Below are 20,001 nucleotides of genomic sequence, written 5' to 3'. Positions count from 1 at the left end.
CTGGGAGACTGAATATAAAAGATACCATCAACCAATATTTAGGTGGAGGTACAAGTACCATGATCAGGAGGTTAAATTTGACCTGAAAACAATGAGACATGCTTTAGTAATTACTCATATAAATTCAGAAGAGAGAAACCAGAGATTTTACCATACCACATTTCATACATTTATTGGTAGTTAATTTATTGCAAGCCCAAGCAAATGAACACTATACTAAGCTATAAAATTCATTATCAGTCAGGTCCAGACAACTCTGGGGGTTATTATTCGGGATCATTTAAATATATCAAATACAACTTAAAGCCTTGAAGCAGACACTACTTTTGTGGATGTGAATCCACTGCAAAGTTAATCTATTATGGCTCTTGTCTGAAAAGTTGTTGGGGCAAATAAGAGATTTGAAGAGTAGGAAAACAGATTTTTCCATCATGACATATTTTTATGTGCTTTAGCTACTGCACAATTTGAAAGGATTTGTCATAACATTACTTTTTATGATCATATCATCAAGTCTAAACATCATTTTTGGCTATGAAAGGGAAGAAGTATATTGTTCCTAAGTATAAATATTCAGGAGGTAGGGATGGAAGTTGGAGAGATGAAGAATTCAAACAGAAACAAAAATGACTTTCCCTTTTTTAGTTTTTGAGAGCTTCCATATAGAATTAACCTGAGCTGAAAATAGGCAGAATTATATCTTTGAATCAATATATTTTTGGTTCTCTGTATTCAAAAGGGATGCCAAGGATGTATTTTGTAAACAAAGACTACATTTATGGAAGCACACCTAGCACACTGATGATCATATACTAGCACACTGATGATCATATACAGCTGTTTAATCTGATTCCCATAGATTCCAAGCCTGTTTCCACTGATGAATTCATACAATGGCTATGAATTAATTCATTCACAAGTATTATTGTGCCAGGCAGCACTGTATGTATGGACCTGAGAATAAAACTGGACAAGTCCTTTCCTAATAGGGGAGAGAGACAATAAGAAACCCACATAAATAGAAATATAATATCCAAGAAGACTTTGTGCTATGAAGAGTGCCAAGTAAAAAGGCCTATTTTACATAGATGAGCTTAAAATAGTGGCCAGGGATATGATCATGTAGATTTTATAGGACATGATAAGGTATATATATTATAGTAGAATCAGTAGGACTTGATGATGGATTGAATGAGGATGAGAGGGAAAGGAAGGGGTCACGAATGACACCCATATTTTTGACTTAAGCAACTGAGGATTTAGTGGCACCAAAAGAAAAATAGGGAAAATTGGGAGAAACAATTTTAAATAGGACACTGAGAAGTTATCTGGAGATATAGACTGGATATACAAAGATGGTGCAGGGCCATGTGGTATCTAAGTCTAGAGGTCATGGAGAATTCAGAACTGAGGCTATAAATTTGGAAAACCTCTGTATATGTAAATTTTTTAAGCCATGGGAAAAGTTGAGATAATATGAATGTAGGTAAAGAAGGGAAAAGGACTGAGATTCCAAGAGCATTTCCTACATCTTGAGGTCCTGAAAAGGACAATGAACTGCAAAGTAGACTGCATGGGCCTATAAATTGTTGATATTCTCTATCAACACTGAGAATCAATACCCTGGGAAAATAAAAAACTTTTTAAAAGAATATTAAGGAAACTGGAAACCACTGGGATTTAAAAATCTAATATATAGAATTACAAATTAGTATAAACTTAAAAGTATTTTCATAGACAGTAATATTTTGGCTATCCATTTAGCAAAAAAAAAATAGTTCATTTATTAAATAAATACTTCTAGTTTGGAATTGTAGCTTACATGATATAGTATGCCAGACTGTTTGTTAACAACTATTAAAATCCATATATATATGGCAACAGAGTTATCTAATAGTGCATTAATATCCTAAATAATAGGGACGCCTGGGTGGCTCAATGGTTGAGCATCTGCCTTTGGCTCAGGGCATGATCCTGGGGTCCTGGGATCAAGTCCCTCATCGGGCTTCCTGCATGGAGACAGCTTCTCCCTCTGCCTGTGTCTCTGCCTCTCTCTGTGTGTCTCTCATGATAAATAAATACAGTCTTAAAAAATATATCCTAAATAATAACATGTATTTCTTTAAAACTTGAAATTTTATGAAATATTATTTGATTAACTCAGACAACTGCATAAGGTTTGGAAGGTAAATGTTATTACGATCATTTTGCTAATAAACACACAGGGATTCAGTGAGACTGACTGATTTGAATAATGTCAGCCAGCTAGGTATATAGATCTAAGATCTTATGACTCTTAATCCATTGCTTTTCCTGAGACCACACCATTCGTTGTGCGGTTTGATTTCTCATTTTTGCTTAGGATCAGAGGTATGTATATGGGTTGTGCAGACTGTGTATTGCATAGGTAAGCTATGAATGGTCCCTTCACACCGGGCAGTAAGCAGTCTGAGTAAGATAAGCAGGGGGTGCGATTAAAATACTTTGACCATGACATCTAATAGTCTCAGAAATAGGAGAGATAAGAGTTAAAACCGACTTGTTATTCTATTAATGAGAACTTCATCTCTCCAAATAAAAAATGAAAAATTGGATCTTCAAAGTGATGATGATTATTAAAATTATTAAGAATCTGATATTCTTTAGGTTTTCTTTCTGATACTGTATTTTGTGTCTTTTTCATTTTTTAGAAGAATTTCTCTTAATTTACTTTTTCTTTCATTCATGTTCACTCACTCAAATGTTCTCTTAGCAACATTCTAAGTTCTAGCTGCTTCCAGTAGGTTCTTGGGGCTATCTTCCTTGCACCTTTAAACACTACTCACCATTAGTGAACCAATTAGTCAGTGGTGGTGGCCCTTCCTAGAAACAGTATTCATGACTCTCATCACCCCCATTGTCACTTCTGCTTTTAGTTCTTTGATTTACTACATTGTTTTTTAAAATCATATTCTCCTTAATTCACAACTTATTTTTCTTCATCATTTAAATCTGAGAATGCTCACCATATTGTGATAGATTGAATCACTGGTTTTATCACCACTCTGCCTCCTCACGTTCCTGCTCTTGTGAGAAGTCAGTGAGAGGCTCACAGTCCACTTAATCTCACCCTCTCTTCTTAGCTTCTCCTTAAAAAAAATAAAGGAAATTATTTTTTTTTATATTCTCCCAAAACTTTTCCAGCCAAAATATACCCTGGCTCTGATGAATTGATATAGTCCTTCCACTTCCTCCCCCACCAATAGCCACTTTTAAAAGTGAAACATCAGGTTTAGAAATCAAAGAAGAGAAAAAGGTGTGTGTGTATGTGTGTGTGTGTGTGTGTGTGTGTGTATGTGTGTGTGGTGAGAGAGAGAGAGAGAGAAAATATAAACTGTAATAGCTGTGTTATGCAATGCATACTAAATAAGGATATTTGGCTATTCTTTTTGTAATGAACATTTATAACAATATTTACCAAACATTGGATAAGATAATTAGAGAACTGGGAACAAATTTAATTATGACATTTGAGAGAATGAATTCATTGACCTGCTCCTTAGGAAACTATTCTACACAGGGGATCAAGACTAGTGTTATCAAAAACGGAAAGGCAATCACAAATATTTTGAGATTTTTGGGATTATGGGAAGGCTCTTTTCTAGCAGGTGTGGGACATCAAATCATTAACATTTAATATAGAATGAGTTAATAGCATACTACATGTCACGCTTTGTGGGATTAAGGGTAGAATACCATAAGGTTGCTAGCTATGTCAGCTGGGGTCAATTTCTCATGGAAAAAAAAGGTAGCCAATAATTTTGGTCTTTCCTAATTCACAGAGTTGATAAAATCTTTGGAAGTAATTTGAAAAATATAAGTATTGTGTAAATATAACTTATTTTAAGCCTTTGTTTTAAAATTGGCAATCCTATTATTGCTTGTATTAATCAGGAAATCAATGAATATAACCTTTGATTTAAAAAAATTGTTTTATTTGGCATGTTCTAGAATGCTTACACTGACTTTTGGTTTGGTCATATTTAGTATCATTCAAGATAAATTTATTAGTTTTACCTGAATTAGTATTCAAATGGTCATGCAAAACTTACAAAACACAAATAGGGTAATAAATACTACTGCTGGTCAAATTTGTAAATCTTAGCCACTTTATTCTGGGTTTATTCCTTTGCCTTTGCCTTTAAGTTAATGTCATTATTTTTTTTGTTACTATTAATGTTACTAGTTTTCTAACACATTTATGAGGTTCATTTAAACCAAGTGTACCAGTATCAACTCTCAAACTTATTACTTAAATTTTACTTCTTAAATTTAAACAATGTAAAAATATGATCCATCTTTTTTTGGATCCATCTTTTTATGAAGTGCTATTAAGTAACTATTCTAAAACAACATATTACTCTATTTCCAAATATCTAATTAATTGCACCTTTGATGATATGTGACTATCTTAATGCATATTTCTCAACATCTTGGAAATAGCAGTAAGCAATACATCCCATTCTCTGAATTTAATTACAAATCATGGTAAAATGGTTCATAATTCTAGGAAACTAATGTTATTAAAATATCTATTCATGTCTATTTATTTCACTTTTGTCTATCAGATTCTAAGATTTAGTCTTGTTCATTATTATTACTTCCCAAAGTTGGGTTGAAGTATTTCTACTGCTCAAAAGGAAATTAAAATATCTATATAGAAATGTAAAAAAGCAGAATATTAAAGTTAAAAATTAAAATTTTCAGTGCAATATCCTTGAAAAGAGGTCCAATAAATTTGAATTAAGTTTTTCACATTCAATATTAAATTTGTCCTAATTTTACTAAAGTCTGTAGTTTGTCAATCTTAAGCATGGATTTTGGTAGAAACAGTAAATAATACTGAATCTCATTTTAGGAAATTTATAAAATATAAAAACATTTTACTTCATAGAGCTAATGTTCTTTTATTATTACAAACATTAAAACTTTATGATCTTATATGTTGGCATGATGGGGATACTGGTTAATCATAAAGTTTTTTTATTAATAAATAAATAATTTAATTTTCCAGTTATATTTATTTCTACAATTTACCATAACCAGCATGAGCAGGGAAAAAAAACCAAAACAAAACCAGAAGATACTTTGAAAAGGAATAACACTATAATAGTGATTTCAAAGGAAAAAAAAGAAGAAAAATAAGAGTCTAGTTAATGAGATAATTTACTAAAATTCTAGCATTCTTCTATGAACCTAAAAGATCCAAACTCAGAAATCTGGATGAAAAAAAAAAAAACTGCCCTATGAAAATAAGCCAAAAGATAAACCAATTGACACAAATATATAAAAATATTCAAGGGTTGAGAATAAAATCTTATTGTCTTATGCCAATTGAATTAGCAATTAAGTTCTTTTATGTGAATCAGGTTGTGGAGAAATGAATACAACCATACAAATTTACAATAACAATTTGTCAAATTCTTTTCAAAAGAATCTTGGCAATAAGCAACATGTCTCAATAATGTTCATATCATTTGACTAGTAATACTACTGCTGGATATTTATCATGCAGAAATAATTTAAATGAAGTAAAATAGTATGCATATGAGACTGAGCTGTTTATAACACTGAAAAACCTGAATTAAACTCTCTATGTTGTTCTATCTGGAACAAAAAGTTAAAGGATATTTTTCTTGTTCCTTCGAATATTAGGCCAAGATTGAAGCCAGAAAGCAACAAAAACCAATAAATCTGATGATAAGGTTCTATAAGTTTCAATAAATTGTTAAAGCTAGTCAAATTCCTGCAGTGCATACAGAGAGGATTCCAAAGTTACTCCGTGCTAAAGACTGAATATTTATGTCTCCCCCAAATTCATTATGTTGAAACCTGATCCTCAATGTGATGGTATTAGAAGGTGGGGCCTTTGGGAAGTGATTAGGTATGAGGGTGGAACCCTTATGAATGAGATTAGTGTCCTTAAAAAAAGAGCCCAGAAAGCTCCCGCTTCTCCTCTTCCCTGAGAGGATTAGAAGAAGGAAGAAGACAACCATCTGTAAACCAGGAAACAAGCTCTCTAGATACTGAATCTGTGACTACTTTGATCTGAGACTTCCTTGCTTCCAGAATTTTTAGAAATAAATTTCTGTTGCTTGTAAAACACCACGTCTATGGTATGTTGTTATAGCATCTTGAACTAAGACATTCCATTATATCCTTTCCTCACATGTGGAAGTGAGATGAAACAATAAGTTTCCTAGTGAGCAAAACTTAAGGAGGTACATACAGAGTCCTGAGACTAAATGCCTCCTTAAATATTTTGCTCTAGACTTCTTCACTAGTTGATTATTGATTTAGCTTATAGACTCCATGGAATGTCTGTGGGATACACAAACATGGGAAAGCATAACTAGAGTGAAGAAGAGAAAGGGGAGTAGGGAAGAGGGGGCTGAAGGAGGACTGGTAGTGGAGGAGCCTAAGAGCCCATTATTTGGCATGGTGGGGTTTCAGGTCTCCTGTGGAGACCTGGGATGACATTTAAGTCTATGCTGTCATCTTCCACAATTTCTTGTGTTCCACAGATCCTTCTGCTTCTGGAGTTGCCTTACTCTGAGAGCAGCCTTCATGGTGCAGTACTGGCAGGATGTTTCAAATACAGAATTGTCCAGATTTTCCTTCAACATACAGGAAATATGCAACCTTGTTATGTTAAACAGTGGGTTGACTCTTCACTGTCATTCTGCCATCAGTCCTATTGCCTTGTACATGGATTATTTTTAAAGTTCCTATCACAAACTCTCTGGACTCTGTCATTTGGTATCAGTACTGTCAATATGTGGAAAAAAGTCTGAAGATGTGTGTCTTACATATGCATGTACTTAGTACAGCTCTTTACAGATTCTCTGATTCATTCATTTACATCTCAGCTAAGGTTTCTCTGTTGAGAGCTCTTCAAACATGAAGCAAATAAATATGTACAGAATTCCCAGAGTTACACTGCTATTTGTATAATTCTTTAAAGCAACCAAAAGTAAATCACAAAAACTCTTGTTTTCCTTCCTGATACTGGTGTCTCTTTGGGATCCTATAAAAGCAGGGTGCCATTCTCAAGGTTATCAGAGAGTTTTCAGAGAAAAAATGCTTGTCAATCCCATGTCTGACAAAGAATATCTTTCTATTAGTTCTCTTGGATTTGACAGAGCTGTGCTTTAGATAGCATGGCTTCATCAGCAACATGAGCAGTAGTACCGAAGCAGCATCTGCAAACGCAATGAATGATGAAAAATTTGACATATATTTTGAAACACCTTAGAAATCTTACCCTTTGTCTTCTTTAACTTATTATTTTTTTATGCCTTTTATTTTTATTTTTGTTTTTTAAAGATTTTATTTATTCATGAGAGACACAGAGAGAGAGAGGCAGAGACATAGGCAGAGGGAGAAGAGGTTCTGTGCTGGGAGCCTGAGGTGGGACTCGATCCCAGGTCCCCAGGATCAGGCCCCAGGCTGAAGGCGGCACTAAACTGCTGAGCCACCTGGGCTGCCCTTCTTTAACTTTTTAGATTAAAATTTCCTTTAGGTCACTTGGAGTGAAGGTATCCAAAGATTGCCAGAGAAGAGGTTGAGTCACATTCCAGCTGTGCATCTCATTTGTAAAATTTAACAGTTCGCATGATGTCAAAACCATTGCTTAGCTCATATAGAACAGAACACAAAAAGCCAGAGCTCTCAGCAATTCAACAAGTGTAGCACTCCCACCTAGTATAGTTTCAAGGAATTGTAAATAATGTTTTGCTAGCTAAAATGCATACTATTTTGCATAGTAGTTTTGTAATGGATATGGATGATAAAGGACTACTGCTTGACTCTTCTTCCTGTGTATCAGTTTTTTTTTTTACTTCCAATCCTGTTTATAACCATTCAGAAAATCATTATAACTACCAAAGATGACTTTTATTGACTATTTGTATATAATGATATGTATCATATAAAGATGCACTTTCCATATTCAGGAACCTAAAGTCTAAGAGGACAATAATGATGTAGTATAAGAAAATTAAGAAAGCTAGTTGAATGAAGTTAATACCTCCTCTGGTAGTATTCAGTTGCAGGGATACCAAATCAGCAAAACCAATACTTTTCCTATACATTGGGAAATGTAGGAATCAGTAAGGATGATGAATCTGGCAGCATTTAATTTCATTTGTGTATAGATGTGAATGTGCCTGCATGCATTTGTGTAGCTATTTGGAACTTCAGAAAAACTATGGACTCATAACATTCAAACTGGTCTACTTTGTGCATATAATACTTTTTGTTTACAAAACATTTCTGTAATTCATTTTCATATTTTGATAGAATTTTGAGATTTTAAGGAAGCTAAAAATTAGAGCTCTTTGCTGGTAAATTAAACAGAGGTGCAAAATGTTTACAGACTTTAATAGAGATGATACTATTAATAAGATGCCCAGGGAGTATTAATTCACTGAATTTTCATTTGCTTATTAAATATGCATTTGCTGCCTTTTTTATACCTTGTTTTAGTTAGTAGTTACTGAGTACACCATAATTAAAGACATATTCCTTGCCTTTCAGAAGACCATGGCATAATGAGGGTGGGAGAGGTATTTTTATATATAATCTACACCTAAATAGTAATAAGTTCAAATATAAATATATACAAATAGGAGTGGTGAAAGGCCAATAAGTTGAATAACAATTTGTAGAGAGATTCTAGGAAGATTTTGTTGAGAATGTGATTGCTAGGTTGTCCTCAGTTGAGAAATTCAGACTGGCAGATTTTTTTTTTAAGATTTTATTTATTTATTCATAAGAGACACACACAGAGAGAAAAAGAGAGTCAGAGACACAGGCAGAGGGAGAAGCAGGCTCCATGCAGGGAACCTGACATGGGACTCAATTCCAGGTCTCCAGGATCACACCGTCGGCTGAAGGCGGCGCTAAACCGCTGAGCTACCCGGGCTACCCAAGGTACTTGATTTTATCACTCCTTTTCCTCCTTGCTTTTGCCAAACATATTGCCTTTCAAGAATTACTCTTCAAAAATTAAAAAAAATTAACAAATTCTATAGAAAGAACAGTTAAAAGTCAAAATCAGGAAAGTGTTACTGTGGAAACTAATTAGAGAATTTTAAGAAGTAGTTTCTGGGAGGGGTGGGGCAAGCTGATGGAAGAGCAGGGTCCTCACCTCACTCGGTTCCTCCCCCGTCATAACTTCTAAACCATCCTGAACACCTACGAATTCGACCTGAGATTCAAAGAGAGGACAGTCAGATGCTACGTAGAAGGGTTTTCACTTCTAACAAGGCAGGAAAGTGGAAAAAAATAAAATAAAAAAGAATTGAGTGGGGGAGGAGCACCACGAGGAGCCGGGCTAAGGGGGTTGGTGGGAGCCTCAAGACAGGAGAGCCCCATCCTGGAGACTGGAACTTTAAAAATCTGTATGGATTATTCCCAGATAGAAAGTGCTCAGCAAGGAAATCAGGCAGAAGCACAGGAGGGGCAGGGATGCCCCCAGTCTCCCATGGGGTCACTAGGAGAGGAGGGTGCCCAGGGGACAGCGCATCCACATTGTGGCCAATCTTGGTAAAAGGCTGGAGCCACACTTGGTGGGGCCTCAGGGAGAAGCTGGTTGGTCAGTCGGGGGCTCTGGGTGGAGGGGCATGTGCCCTGCTGCCTTCTGGAGCTGCGGTCCTGGGAGCGCAATTCCAGCAGTGCAGGCCCTGGATTCCAGGGCGCGGGGGGACACAGGCAGAGATCCTGCGGTCCCCCTGGAATAGGTGGAGGTGTGGAGGGCACAGGACAGGGAGACCTCTCCTGCCCCTGGGTACTCCCAAGCTGTGCAGGTCAGCGCCCGTGCCTGGGGAGCACCCAGGCCAGTGCAGACTGGGAGCTGAGAGTACTTACTGGGGGAGCTGACTCCAGGGCTAGAGACCTGGTCGCCACCAGTGTTGTTGTTCCTCCTTGTGTCATCCTGTGCCTGGGAGGGAGGGGCCACCAGGGGCAGAGGCCTCATGGGGTAAAGAGCTCCCACTGAGCCCAGCACCAGGCAGGGGGAGCATCTCCCCAGGTGCATACACCTGAGAATCAGCACAGCAGAATCCTCCCCCAGAAGACCAGCTGGAAGGACAAGGGAAGAGCAAATTCTGGACCAAGCCACGCTGGAAAGCTCCAGGACTGAGGGAAAATAGTATGTAGAACTAGAGGGTTCTTTTTTTTTTTCTATTTTCTTTTTAAATTATTTTTCCATTTTGATTCATTTTTATATCAGACTAAAAATTTCCAGTATTTTTTCTTTTCCCACCTTAACTACAATATTTTACCAACTCTTCATTTTTAAGTTTCTTCCTTTTTGACTTTCATATTTCTACAATTACAGGTCTTAGATATATTGTCTACTTCTAGATTCCCTTCAACATACTCAATTTAATTTTGGGAGATATACAAGATATGGGTTTTTTATGTTTTTTTTTTCTCTGCCTCCTTTTGTTCTACAATGGTGGAGGTCAATACCTTCTAAAACATTACCAGCATGCACCCAGAACCAAGTGGGATACCATGCTGGTTCATTCTGTTAGATTATATTCTCTATTCCTGCCCCCCTCTTTTATCTCATTTATGTTTTTTGGTGGTCAATGTTGGGGCTCTCTATAAATATTTCTGGTCTATATAAATTTGGGACTGAGCATCTTCTAATATGCTTAGAACTTAATATACTCAGAACCAAGAGGATATCCCTCTAGGACCCCTCAGGCGGACTACATTCTCCCTCCACTATAACTTCTTCACCATCATCACCCCGCCTTTTTTTCTTCGCTTTTTTCTTTTTTCCCTTTTTCCTTTTACTTTATTCTCTTCTTTTCTCTTTTTTTTTCCTTCTTCTTTGGAATTCTTGGCCTTTTATTTTTTACAACTTTGTTTTAAAATCTGTTTTTCACTTTAGTGGTCCTTTTGTTTTATTTTGTTCTGATCTTTCTTTTCATCTTTTGGATTAACCTGTCAAAATCGTCTAGGGTGAAATATACTTAGGTCGTGGTCAATATTCTTGACTCAGCCTGCTCATACAGCCACTCTGCAGTGACCAAAATGACTAGAAGGAAGAACTCATCACAAAAGAAAGAAGCAGAAGCAGTACTCTCTGCACAGAGTTACAAATATGGATTACAATTAGATGTCAGGGAGCCAATTCAGAAGCACAATTATAAAGCTACCAGTGGCTCTGGAAAAAAGCGTAAAGGATTCAAGGAACTTCATGACTGTAGAATTTAGATCTAATCAGGCCGAAATTAAAAATCAATTAAATGAGATGCAATCCACACTGGATGTCCTCCTAACGGGTTAATGAGGTGGATGAAAGAGTGAGTGACAGGGATCCCTGGGTGGCGCAGCGGTTTGGCGCCTGCCTTTGGCCCAGGGCGCGATCCTGGGGACCCGGGATCGAATCCCACTTCGGGCTCCCGGTACATGGAGCCTGCTTCTCCCTCTGACTGTGTCTCTGCCTCTCTCTCTCTCGCTGTGTGCCTATCATAAATAAATAAAATAATTTAAAAAAAATTTGAAAGAGTGAGTGACATAGAAGACAAGTTAATGGCAAGGAAGGAAACTGAGGAAAAAAGAGAAAAACAAAAGACCACGAGGAAAGGTTAAGGGAAATAAATGATAGCCTCAGAAGGAAGAATCTATGTATAATTGGGCTTCCAGTGTATCATTTAAGGCCCTTGTTTCTTTGGTGATGTTCTGCCTAGAATATCTGTCATTTGCAGAAAGTACCATGTTGAAATCTCCTACTATTAGTGTATTATTATCTAAGTATGTCTTTACTTTGAATATTAATTGATTGATATACTTGGCAGCTCCTACATTAGGGGCATGAATATTCATGTTTGTTAGGTCTTCTTGTTGGATAGACCCTTTAGGTATGATATAGTGTCCCTGGCCGGATGAGAAATGGGTGTTATACATATAGTTGGCACATCGAACTCCATTAAAAAATATACAAAAAAAGAAGTAGTTTTTGAAAATAAGAGCACAAAGAATAACTATAACCACAAAAATTTGATTAAAGATATATAATATAATACGATATAATGATAGTAGAAGACTTCAGTACTCCACAATCAATAACGGAGACAATCAATAAGGTAAAACATCATTTGAACAACATTAGAATAAATGGAACTAATGGACATATACAAAATGTTTTACCCAACAGCAGAATAAACATTCTTCTTGAGTGCATGTAGAATAGTTTCCAGGACAGATTACATGCTAGGTCATAAAAAAAATCTCAACAAATTTAAGAAGGGTAAAATCATTCTCAGTATCTTTTCCAACCATAATATCAGAAGACTACAATAACAAAAGGAAAATGAGAAAATCCACAAATGCATGGAAGTTAATATACTCTTGAACAACCATTGAGTCAAAAAAGAAATCAACAGGAAACTTAGGAACTATCTTGAAACAAATGAAAATAAAAACACAGTATACCAAAATCATAGAGTACAGCAAAGCAGTTGGAAGAGAGAATTATATAGTAATAATTGTCTATATTAAAAAATAAAAAAGATCTTAAACAATTTAACTCTACTTCTCAAGGAATTTTTTTTTTTTTTTACTTCTCAAGGAATTAAAAAAAATAGAACAAACATCCTAAAGTTAGCAGAAATAAATAAATAAAAAGGTTAGAGCAATAATAAATGAAATAAATAGTAAAAAAAAAAGAAAAAATCACTGAGTTGGTTTTTATGAAAAGATCAACAAACTGACAAATCTTTAGTTAGACCAATCAAGAAAAAAGAGAGAAGACTCTTAAATAAAATAAAAAACAAAAGAGATATTACAAGTGATGCCCCAGAAATAAAAAAAAATGATCATAAGAGGTTACTGTGAATAATTATAACCAATGAATTAGAAATGTAAAATAAATGGATAAATTCATAAAGACCTGTAATAGAACAAGACTGAATCAAAAGGAAATAGCATGAATAGATGAATAACAAATAAGGAAATGGAATAAGAAATAAAAAATATTCTATCAAAGAAAAAGCCCAGGACCAGGTGACTTCCCTAGTTAATGCTACCAAACATTAAAAAAATTAATACCAATCTTTCTTAAACTCTGCTAAAAATAGAAGAGGAAACACTTCCAGACTCATTTTATGAGGCCAGCATCACCCTGACATCAAAGCCTAATAAAAGATACCATAAAGAAAGAAAATTTGCCTATTTCTCTGATGAATGTAGATGCAAAATTCTTCAACAAAATATTCGCAAATCAAATTCAACAGTACATTACAAGGATCATATACATGGACCGAGTGGGGTTTATACCTGGGATACAAAGATGGTTCAACATATGCCAATGAATCAGTGTGATATTATATTAGAAGAATGAAGGCTAAAAATTACATAATCATCTCAACAGATGCAGAAAAAGCATTTGACAAAATCAATACACTTTCATGATAAAAACTCTCAACAAATTAGGTATAAAAGGAATTTACCTCAACACAATGAAGGTCTTATACAAAAAACTCACAGCTAACATCATACTCAATGGTGACAAATCCTCCAAAATCTGGAGCAAGACTAGGATGCTTGCTCTTGTCATTTCTATTCAACATAGTACTAGAAGTCCTAGCCGGGACAATCAGGCAAGAAAAAGAAAGGAATCCAAAGCCTAGAAGAAGAAGTAAAATTACCTCTGTTTGCAGATGACACAATCTTATATGTAGAAAATCCTGAGGATTTCACACACATACAACAAAACCCCTATTAGAATTAAAAAATGAATTCAGCAAAGTTGCAGAATACAAAATCAGTATACAAAAATTAAATGTGTTTTCGTATGCCAATCACCCTGAGATCATGACCTGAGCCAAAATCAAGAGCCAGCCACTTACGTGACTGAGCCACCCAGGTGCCCCAGTTAGGTTTATTTCTGAATATTTTGTTAAGTGTCCTTATTACCAAAAAATAATAAAGAGGGCAAGATAAAACTTTTGGAATTGATGGATATGTTTATGGCATAGATTGTGGTGATGTTTTCACACATGTACTTATCTTAAAACATATCACGTTGTATACATACCTAAATACTTACAGCTTTTTATATGCCAATTGCACCCCAGTAAAGTGGTTTTTTTAAAAAAGAGAACTTCTATAAATTATAGCAACTACTGCCAAGCAATATGATAGGATGAAAATTGAAGGCTGTTTTCTGAATTTATCAATTTGGAGGTCCCTGGTGATTTCAATAAGAACAATTAGAAGAGAATAATATCTCCCTAGCCACTCAACTAAGTCCTTCTTCTCTACTAGAATATTTGCACATGTCTTTTGCTTAATCCCATCCTCTTGTCATGCTTCAAATACCTCAAGGCATGGTTCTCTGCAAATGAAACTCAAAAAATTAATCCAAGCTAATCACTGAAAGAGAGTAGGTTGGCTAACTTATTCCTCAATGAAAGCTTGGATAATAGTCCTGAAATACCTACCTAGATAACTTTTGTTTTATATAGCAGAAAGGGCAAAAGCACCATTGAAATGAAAAACATTTCAATGTCTCTCTGCCGATAAGTTGTATCCCTATACCATCCATGTATAATTGTCAGTAGTTTCCTTTTCCATAAAATGAGATGATGTTTTCTTTTTAGTATTGATTTGGGAATTAAATACAAACATATATAAAGCAGCAAAATAGAATTATATTTCTGCAAAATAGAATTATATTTATTTCTACAGTTATATTTCTACAAAATAGAAACTGCCATAGGCTCATTTGTTGATCACATACCAAGCTATTTTTGGAGTATATTTCCTAATCCTACCCTGGGTCTAGTTTGCATTTGAAATATATTAGGTTACTCACTTTTTCATTAAAAGAAATATTATACTTCTGTGTTAATTCATTTTTTTGTTATTTGATTCACTGAAAATACTCCAAATCTGACAATTTCCATTGATCAAAATCCTGCAAGTATCATTTTAAATGTCAGGCTTTTAAGTCTTTTCCTGTTTATTATAGCCAAAATTTATTTTCTTCCATGCATCCCCATAAAATATTATTTTTACCTTTTGCAGAATTGTATTTTTGTAGCAAATACAATAGGTTGATCCACTCAATATCCTTTCCACATTCTTTGTCTCCTTTTCCTTCACCATAGAGGCTGCAAATGACAAGCAACAGCACTGAGTCATAAACCTTATCCATGTGCTATTGCCCCCTTGCTTCTTCAAAGTCTTGAGCTTATTTTAACACTTCAAATATGGAAAAGAAAACAAATGTAGGTAAATCTTCTTGAATTCTTCCTGTGGTGTCTGCATTTCTCAAGAATTCTCCTTCCTATATAAAAGCCATTTTTTGAAAATATTATTTTACTTATTTAAGAGAGAGAGAGGGAGGGAGACAGAGCAGTGTAGGGGGAGGGGCAAAGGGAGAGGGAAAGAGTCTCAAGCAGAACATGGAGCTAGACATGGGGCTCAATCTCATGACCCTGAAATAATGGCCTGAGATGAAATGAAACCAAGAGTCAGACGCTTAACCAACTGCACCACCCAGGTGCTTCTAAAAGCCATATTTCAGGTTGCTACATAGGTGTTAGGTGTGCCAACACTAGAGACATGATCCATTTCCTTACTAATTATATTGCATCAGCTCTGACCTCATTTTACTACATTCTAATGAGTAAGGACAGGAAAAAGGAAATGAGTAGCACAGAAGATGGAGAAAAAATTATTATTATTTACTTAAATATCAGCTGCATTCTTAGTTATTGTATCTTTTAGTCATCACAAGATGCCTGTGAAATAGCTTTCATTATTCAGAATTTTACAGATGAATATAGTAAGGCTTAGATAAACTGGTTATTTTGCATAAAATCACACACTAGGTTGTGATGCTGGGATTGAAGCCCATCAGCTTCTGATTCTAGTGGTTTCAATGGTCTTGGATCGCACCACTCTTCAATACTTTATATATGAAACTACCTACCACCAGGTACAAAATACCCTTTATTTTTTACCAATTAGGTCTTTCATAGCCTGGTAATCATTTTTAGAAATGTTACTAAGATTACACTAGAGGTATGCTGGAGTTAGTCCCCACTGGCTGTAAGTCATCAGGCACATTTCTTCCCAACTGTGTTCAGTGAGTTCACTTTGGTAATTTGGAACTGATTATGTCAGAAGCATCTATACTGTTGGCACTATGAAAACTCTACAAATGTGGGCTCTTGCTCTCCTTCCTTGTTGGTTGATAAACATTTACCAGAATACCACTAGTCAAAACATTTTCATCTAAAAGCATTGTTAGAAATAATTTTAACATTAATCTCTTTCCTTTACTATTAAATATCTTCCAGAACTGAGTTTTCATCTGTTGACATTTGAAACATTATTGTCATGTCCTTCATGCTTCAAAGACTTCCCACTATTACAAAATAAAACCCATCAATTTCCTTTTTTCCTCTAATGTATTCATAGTCCTACCATGCCCCCTTTTAAAATTGCAACTTAAATGTTTAGTTGTGCCAAGAGCTATTGAATCAAGCAGTTTGAGCACTTTGTAGGAATGCTTCTTTTCACAACACATCTCTATCAAATGTCCTGAAAATAATCAAACCATTTGTTCCCTTCACTTCTATCAGGCTACACAATCTTAGAAATGATAAGAAATTTAAACAGTGATTTATATCAATTTCTAATAGACTGCACATCAACTCCACTTGGCTATGATACTGAAAAGAATAAACTAATTAAGAAATTATCCATCAATATCAAAAGATTGTGACAAAAGAAGAAAGGAGGAAACGCTAAAATTTTTTTGGTCTAGGTACAATGGAATGTTATATTTAAAGTAGCTAATCACAAATGTAAGGTAAGCTCATCTATTAAAAGGGGAAAAGTATCCAGATTGAATGTCCAGATTGGGTAAAAATAAAAGCTAAAAATATTTTCCTTGTAAGAAAAATTCAATTTAAAATGATTCAGGCCAACAACTTGAGGCAAACCTAAAGAAAAGAAAGACAATAAGGCTAATATTAAACAAGATGAATTCAATGAAGGAAAAAGAGAAAGTAAATTTCATGTAGGAAAACTAGACAACCATATATCTTTAAGTGCCCAATAATCAAGCACCACAATATCCAAATAGTAAGTTTAGAGTCCACTGGCAAATAGACAACTACAATTGTAGAAGGAAACTTTAATGGATCTCTATAAACAAGTAACAGATTAATCATATAAAGTAACAAGAGAAGTGATATAGTGTTAAATTTTAGTGCCATATATAGCACATAATTCACTCTTTCAAGTGTGCAGTGATAGTTTACACAAGCTAAACATATATAAACCAAAAAACCCCAAAACCTTACATAAGCATCTCAAATAGAAATCATGCTGGCCACATTTTCTGACACAATATAATACTAAGAATAACCATGAATTGAAAATTTTAAACACAAAAACCTAAAACTTTGTCACTCATAATAGCTTCTTCAAAATAACTTATAAATTAAAGAAGAACATTAGAATTCAATGGTACACTATTTGGTTTGTACTATCGAGAATGATATTTAGTAGTTCTAATGGAATAGATTTATAAATATAATTATATACTATTGTTTTTGCTTAAAACATATACCAGACAAAATTTCTGGATTCTGAATATATTACTGCCTATTTTAAATAGCCAAGAGAATAAAAAGTCTATTTATTTAACAAAAAACTTAGAAAATTAAATAGATTAAAGATAAATGAAGGGGGATCCCTGGGTGGCTCAGCGGTTTGGCGTCTGCCTTTGGTCCAGGGCGCGATCCTGGAGTCCCGGGATCGAGTCCCACGTCAGGCTCCCGGCATGGGCCTGCTTCTCCCTCCTCCTGTGTCTCTGCCTCTTTCTCTCTCTCTATGTCTATCATAAATAAATAAATCTTTAAAAAAAATAAAGATAAATGAATAAAAACAAATGAGCATTTGTTTTAGCACTTTTCTGTGAACTAACCTTAATAACCACATGAAGATGTGATAAGAAATAATCATGTCATCTTACTATTCCATAACATAAAATACTTAGGAAAAATCCAAATAAGAAATGTGTAGAACTCATGAGAAGTCTATTATAAAACTTTATTCACAATATGAAATCAGTCTTAAGTAAATGGAGAGATATCATATTCTTTCATGGGAAATCCAGTCAGTCTTTCCCCACTAAATGTATTTAAAATGCTTATTCCAATAAAAATCTTAACTTATTTGATATCTCAGAAAATTGGCCATGCTCACTAAGGGGAAACAAACAGGAAAAATATGTAAAATTGTGAAGAAGAATGATAGAAAACCCTTGCCATACAGTTGCTAAAATAATGCACAATTCACAATAACTAAAAGTAATGCAGGTGTTATAACAGTGAGAGACAGCAACTAGACACAACTGATCACTGCAAAAAGAAGCATCCAGTAGGTGATAGATTTAATATTTCATACCAATGAAGATAAAATGACTTTTCAAAGTCATTGAGGCAACAGGGTAAATCTTTAGGAAGAAAAGGTCATACATGATAAATAAAAATGAATTAAGGGTTGATCAAAGAGCTAACTAGAAAATAAGATAAAAAATATTGGAAAAGATCAATGTATATCCAACTGATCTTGGAATGGAAAGTTGTAAACTTACTTCTGGTTTCATGAAGCTAAACCAAACCAAGGCAAAAAACTGAAATGTCAAACTACATAAAATTTAAACCTAAGTGCCATCAGTAATTACCATGGAACAAGTTCAAAGGTACCAACAAAAGGGAAAATTTGTAGCATATGACAAACAAAGCTTTGGAAAAACATAAACATATCCATAGTAAAAGCAAAAAAAGCACGGATAATTCAAAAAGTAGAAATTCAAATGACCATAAAAATTTAAAAAATTAGATTCAATCTTATAAGTAATCAAAGGAAAAATACACCAATATCAACAAGAGATATATAATTTTGGCTATCAATTCAGCAAAAGTTTGTAAAAAACTAAGCTGTAGTACTCAATTCTTGTGAAAATGTTATATAATTACAGAGACTTTTGTTTTTTTTCTTTTTCTTTTTACCCTTTTTCTTTAGTTTTATATATTCATGTTTTCAATAATGAAGAAAATGTAATTAGAATAATATCACATTTTTATATATTGGAAGCATCTGTAAAGAATGTAGTATGAGAGAAAATACTTTTCAGTTTTAAGTGTAGATTTTGCAATTCAGGGCAGCCGGGGTGGCTCAGTGGTGTAGCACCACCTTCAGCACAGGGCCTGATCCTGGAGACCCAGGATCGAGTCCCGCGTCAGGCTCCCTGCATGGAGCCTGCTTCTCCCTCTGCCTGTGTCTCTGCTCCTCTCTCTCTGTGTGTCTCTCATGAATGAATAAATAAAATATTTAAAAAAAATTTTTTTGCAATTCATTTTTGTTTTAAATCTAACAATGAAAATGATAAAATGTACCCTAAAAAAGAATTCAGAGGAGGATGCAGTTTTTTCTCAAATACTTTAGGGTCAAAGGGCAACATATTCTACAGTTAAGAGATGATTAGACTAAAGTGAAATGTGGATTTGTTTCCCCCCACCGAGCCAGTCCCAGAATTTAGGACAAAATATTTAAAGTCTCTGGGTATCACTTATTTCTTCTGTAAAATGGGCATAATCATTCCTGCCTGGATGTGAAAATAATATATAATAAAACATTGGAAAGCAACTATAAAAACTATCAAACAGTTAGTTTGCAAGCCATTTTGATTACACTCATGGAATTATATATAGTTCTAATTTTGTTGATTTTTCTTCTACTCAATGAATTTGTGTCCAGGGCAAGAGCATTCCTTCTACTTGACATTTTCATTTTGTGAGTCCAATACCACTTTTTATGCTACAATAATATATTTATCCATTCAGAAAACACTTCCCTACTGTTTCACTGTGAATTCTGCGTATGTGTATCTTACATTAAATTAGATGCTTTTCCAAA

The 20,001-nt window shown here is 34.6% G+C and overlaps 1 protein-coding gene across 1 annotated transcript in view; it reads right to left on the bottom strand.

Moving 5' to 3' along the window:
- HTR1F (5-hydroxytryptamine receptor 1F) overlaps positions 1 to 17,770 on the bottom strand; it is a 125,466-nt gene extending 107,696 nt beyond the window's left edge. Inside the window, 1 exon segment of the mRNA XM_041735101.1 lies at positions 15,079 to 17,770. Coding sequence (XP_041591035.1) covers positions 15,079 to 15,217 — 139 coding nt within the window. The 5' untranslated portion in view covers positions 15,218 to 17,770.
- Between the last annotated feature and the right edge of the window lie 2,231 nt (positions 17,771 to 20,001).

Source organism: Vulpes lagopus, chromosome 20, assembly GCF_018345385.1.
Source record: "Vulpes lagopus strain Blue_001 chromosome 20, ASM1834538v1, whole genome shotgun sequence".
Classification (NCBI taxonomy): domain Eukaryota; kingdom Metazoa; phylum Chordata; class Mammalia; order Carnivora; family Canidae; genus Vulpes; species Vulpes lagopus.
Note: the sequence above shows the minus strand (reverse complement) of the source record. Positions and strands in the feature narration are given on the sequence as shown.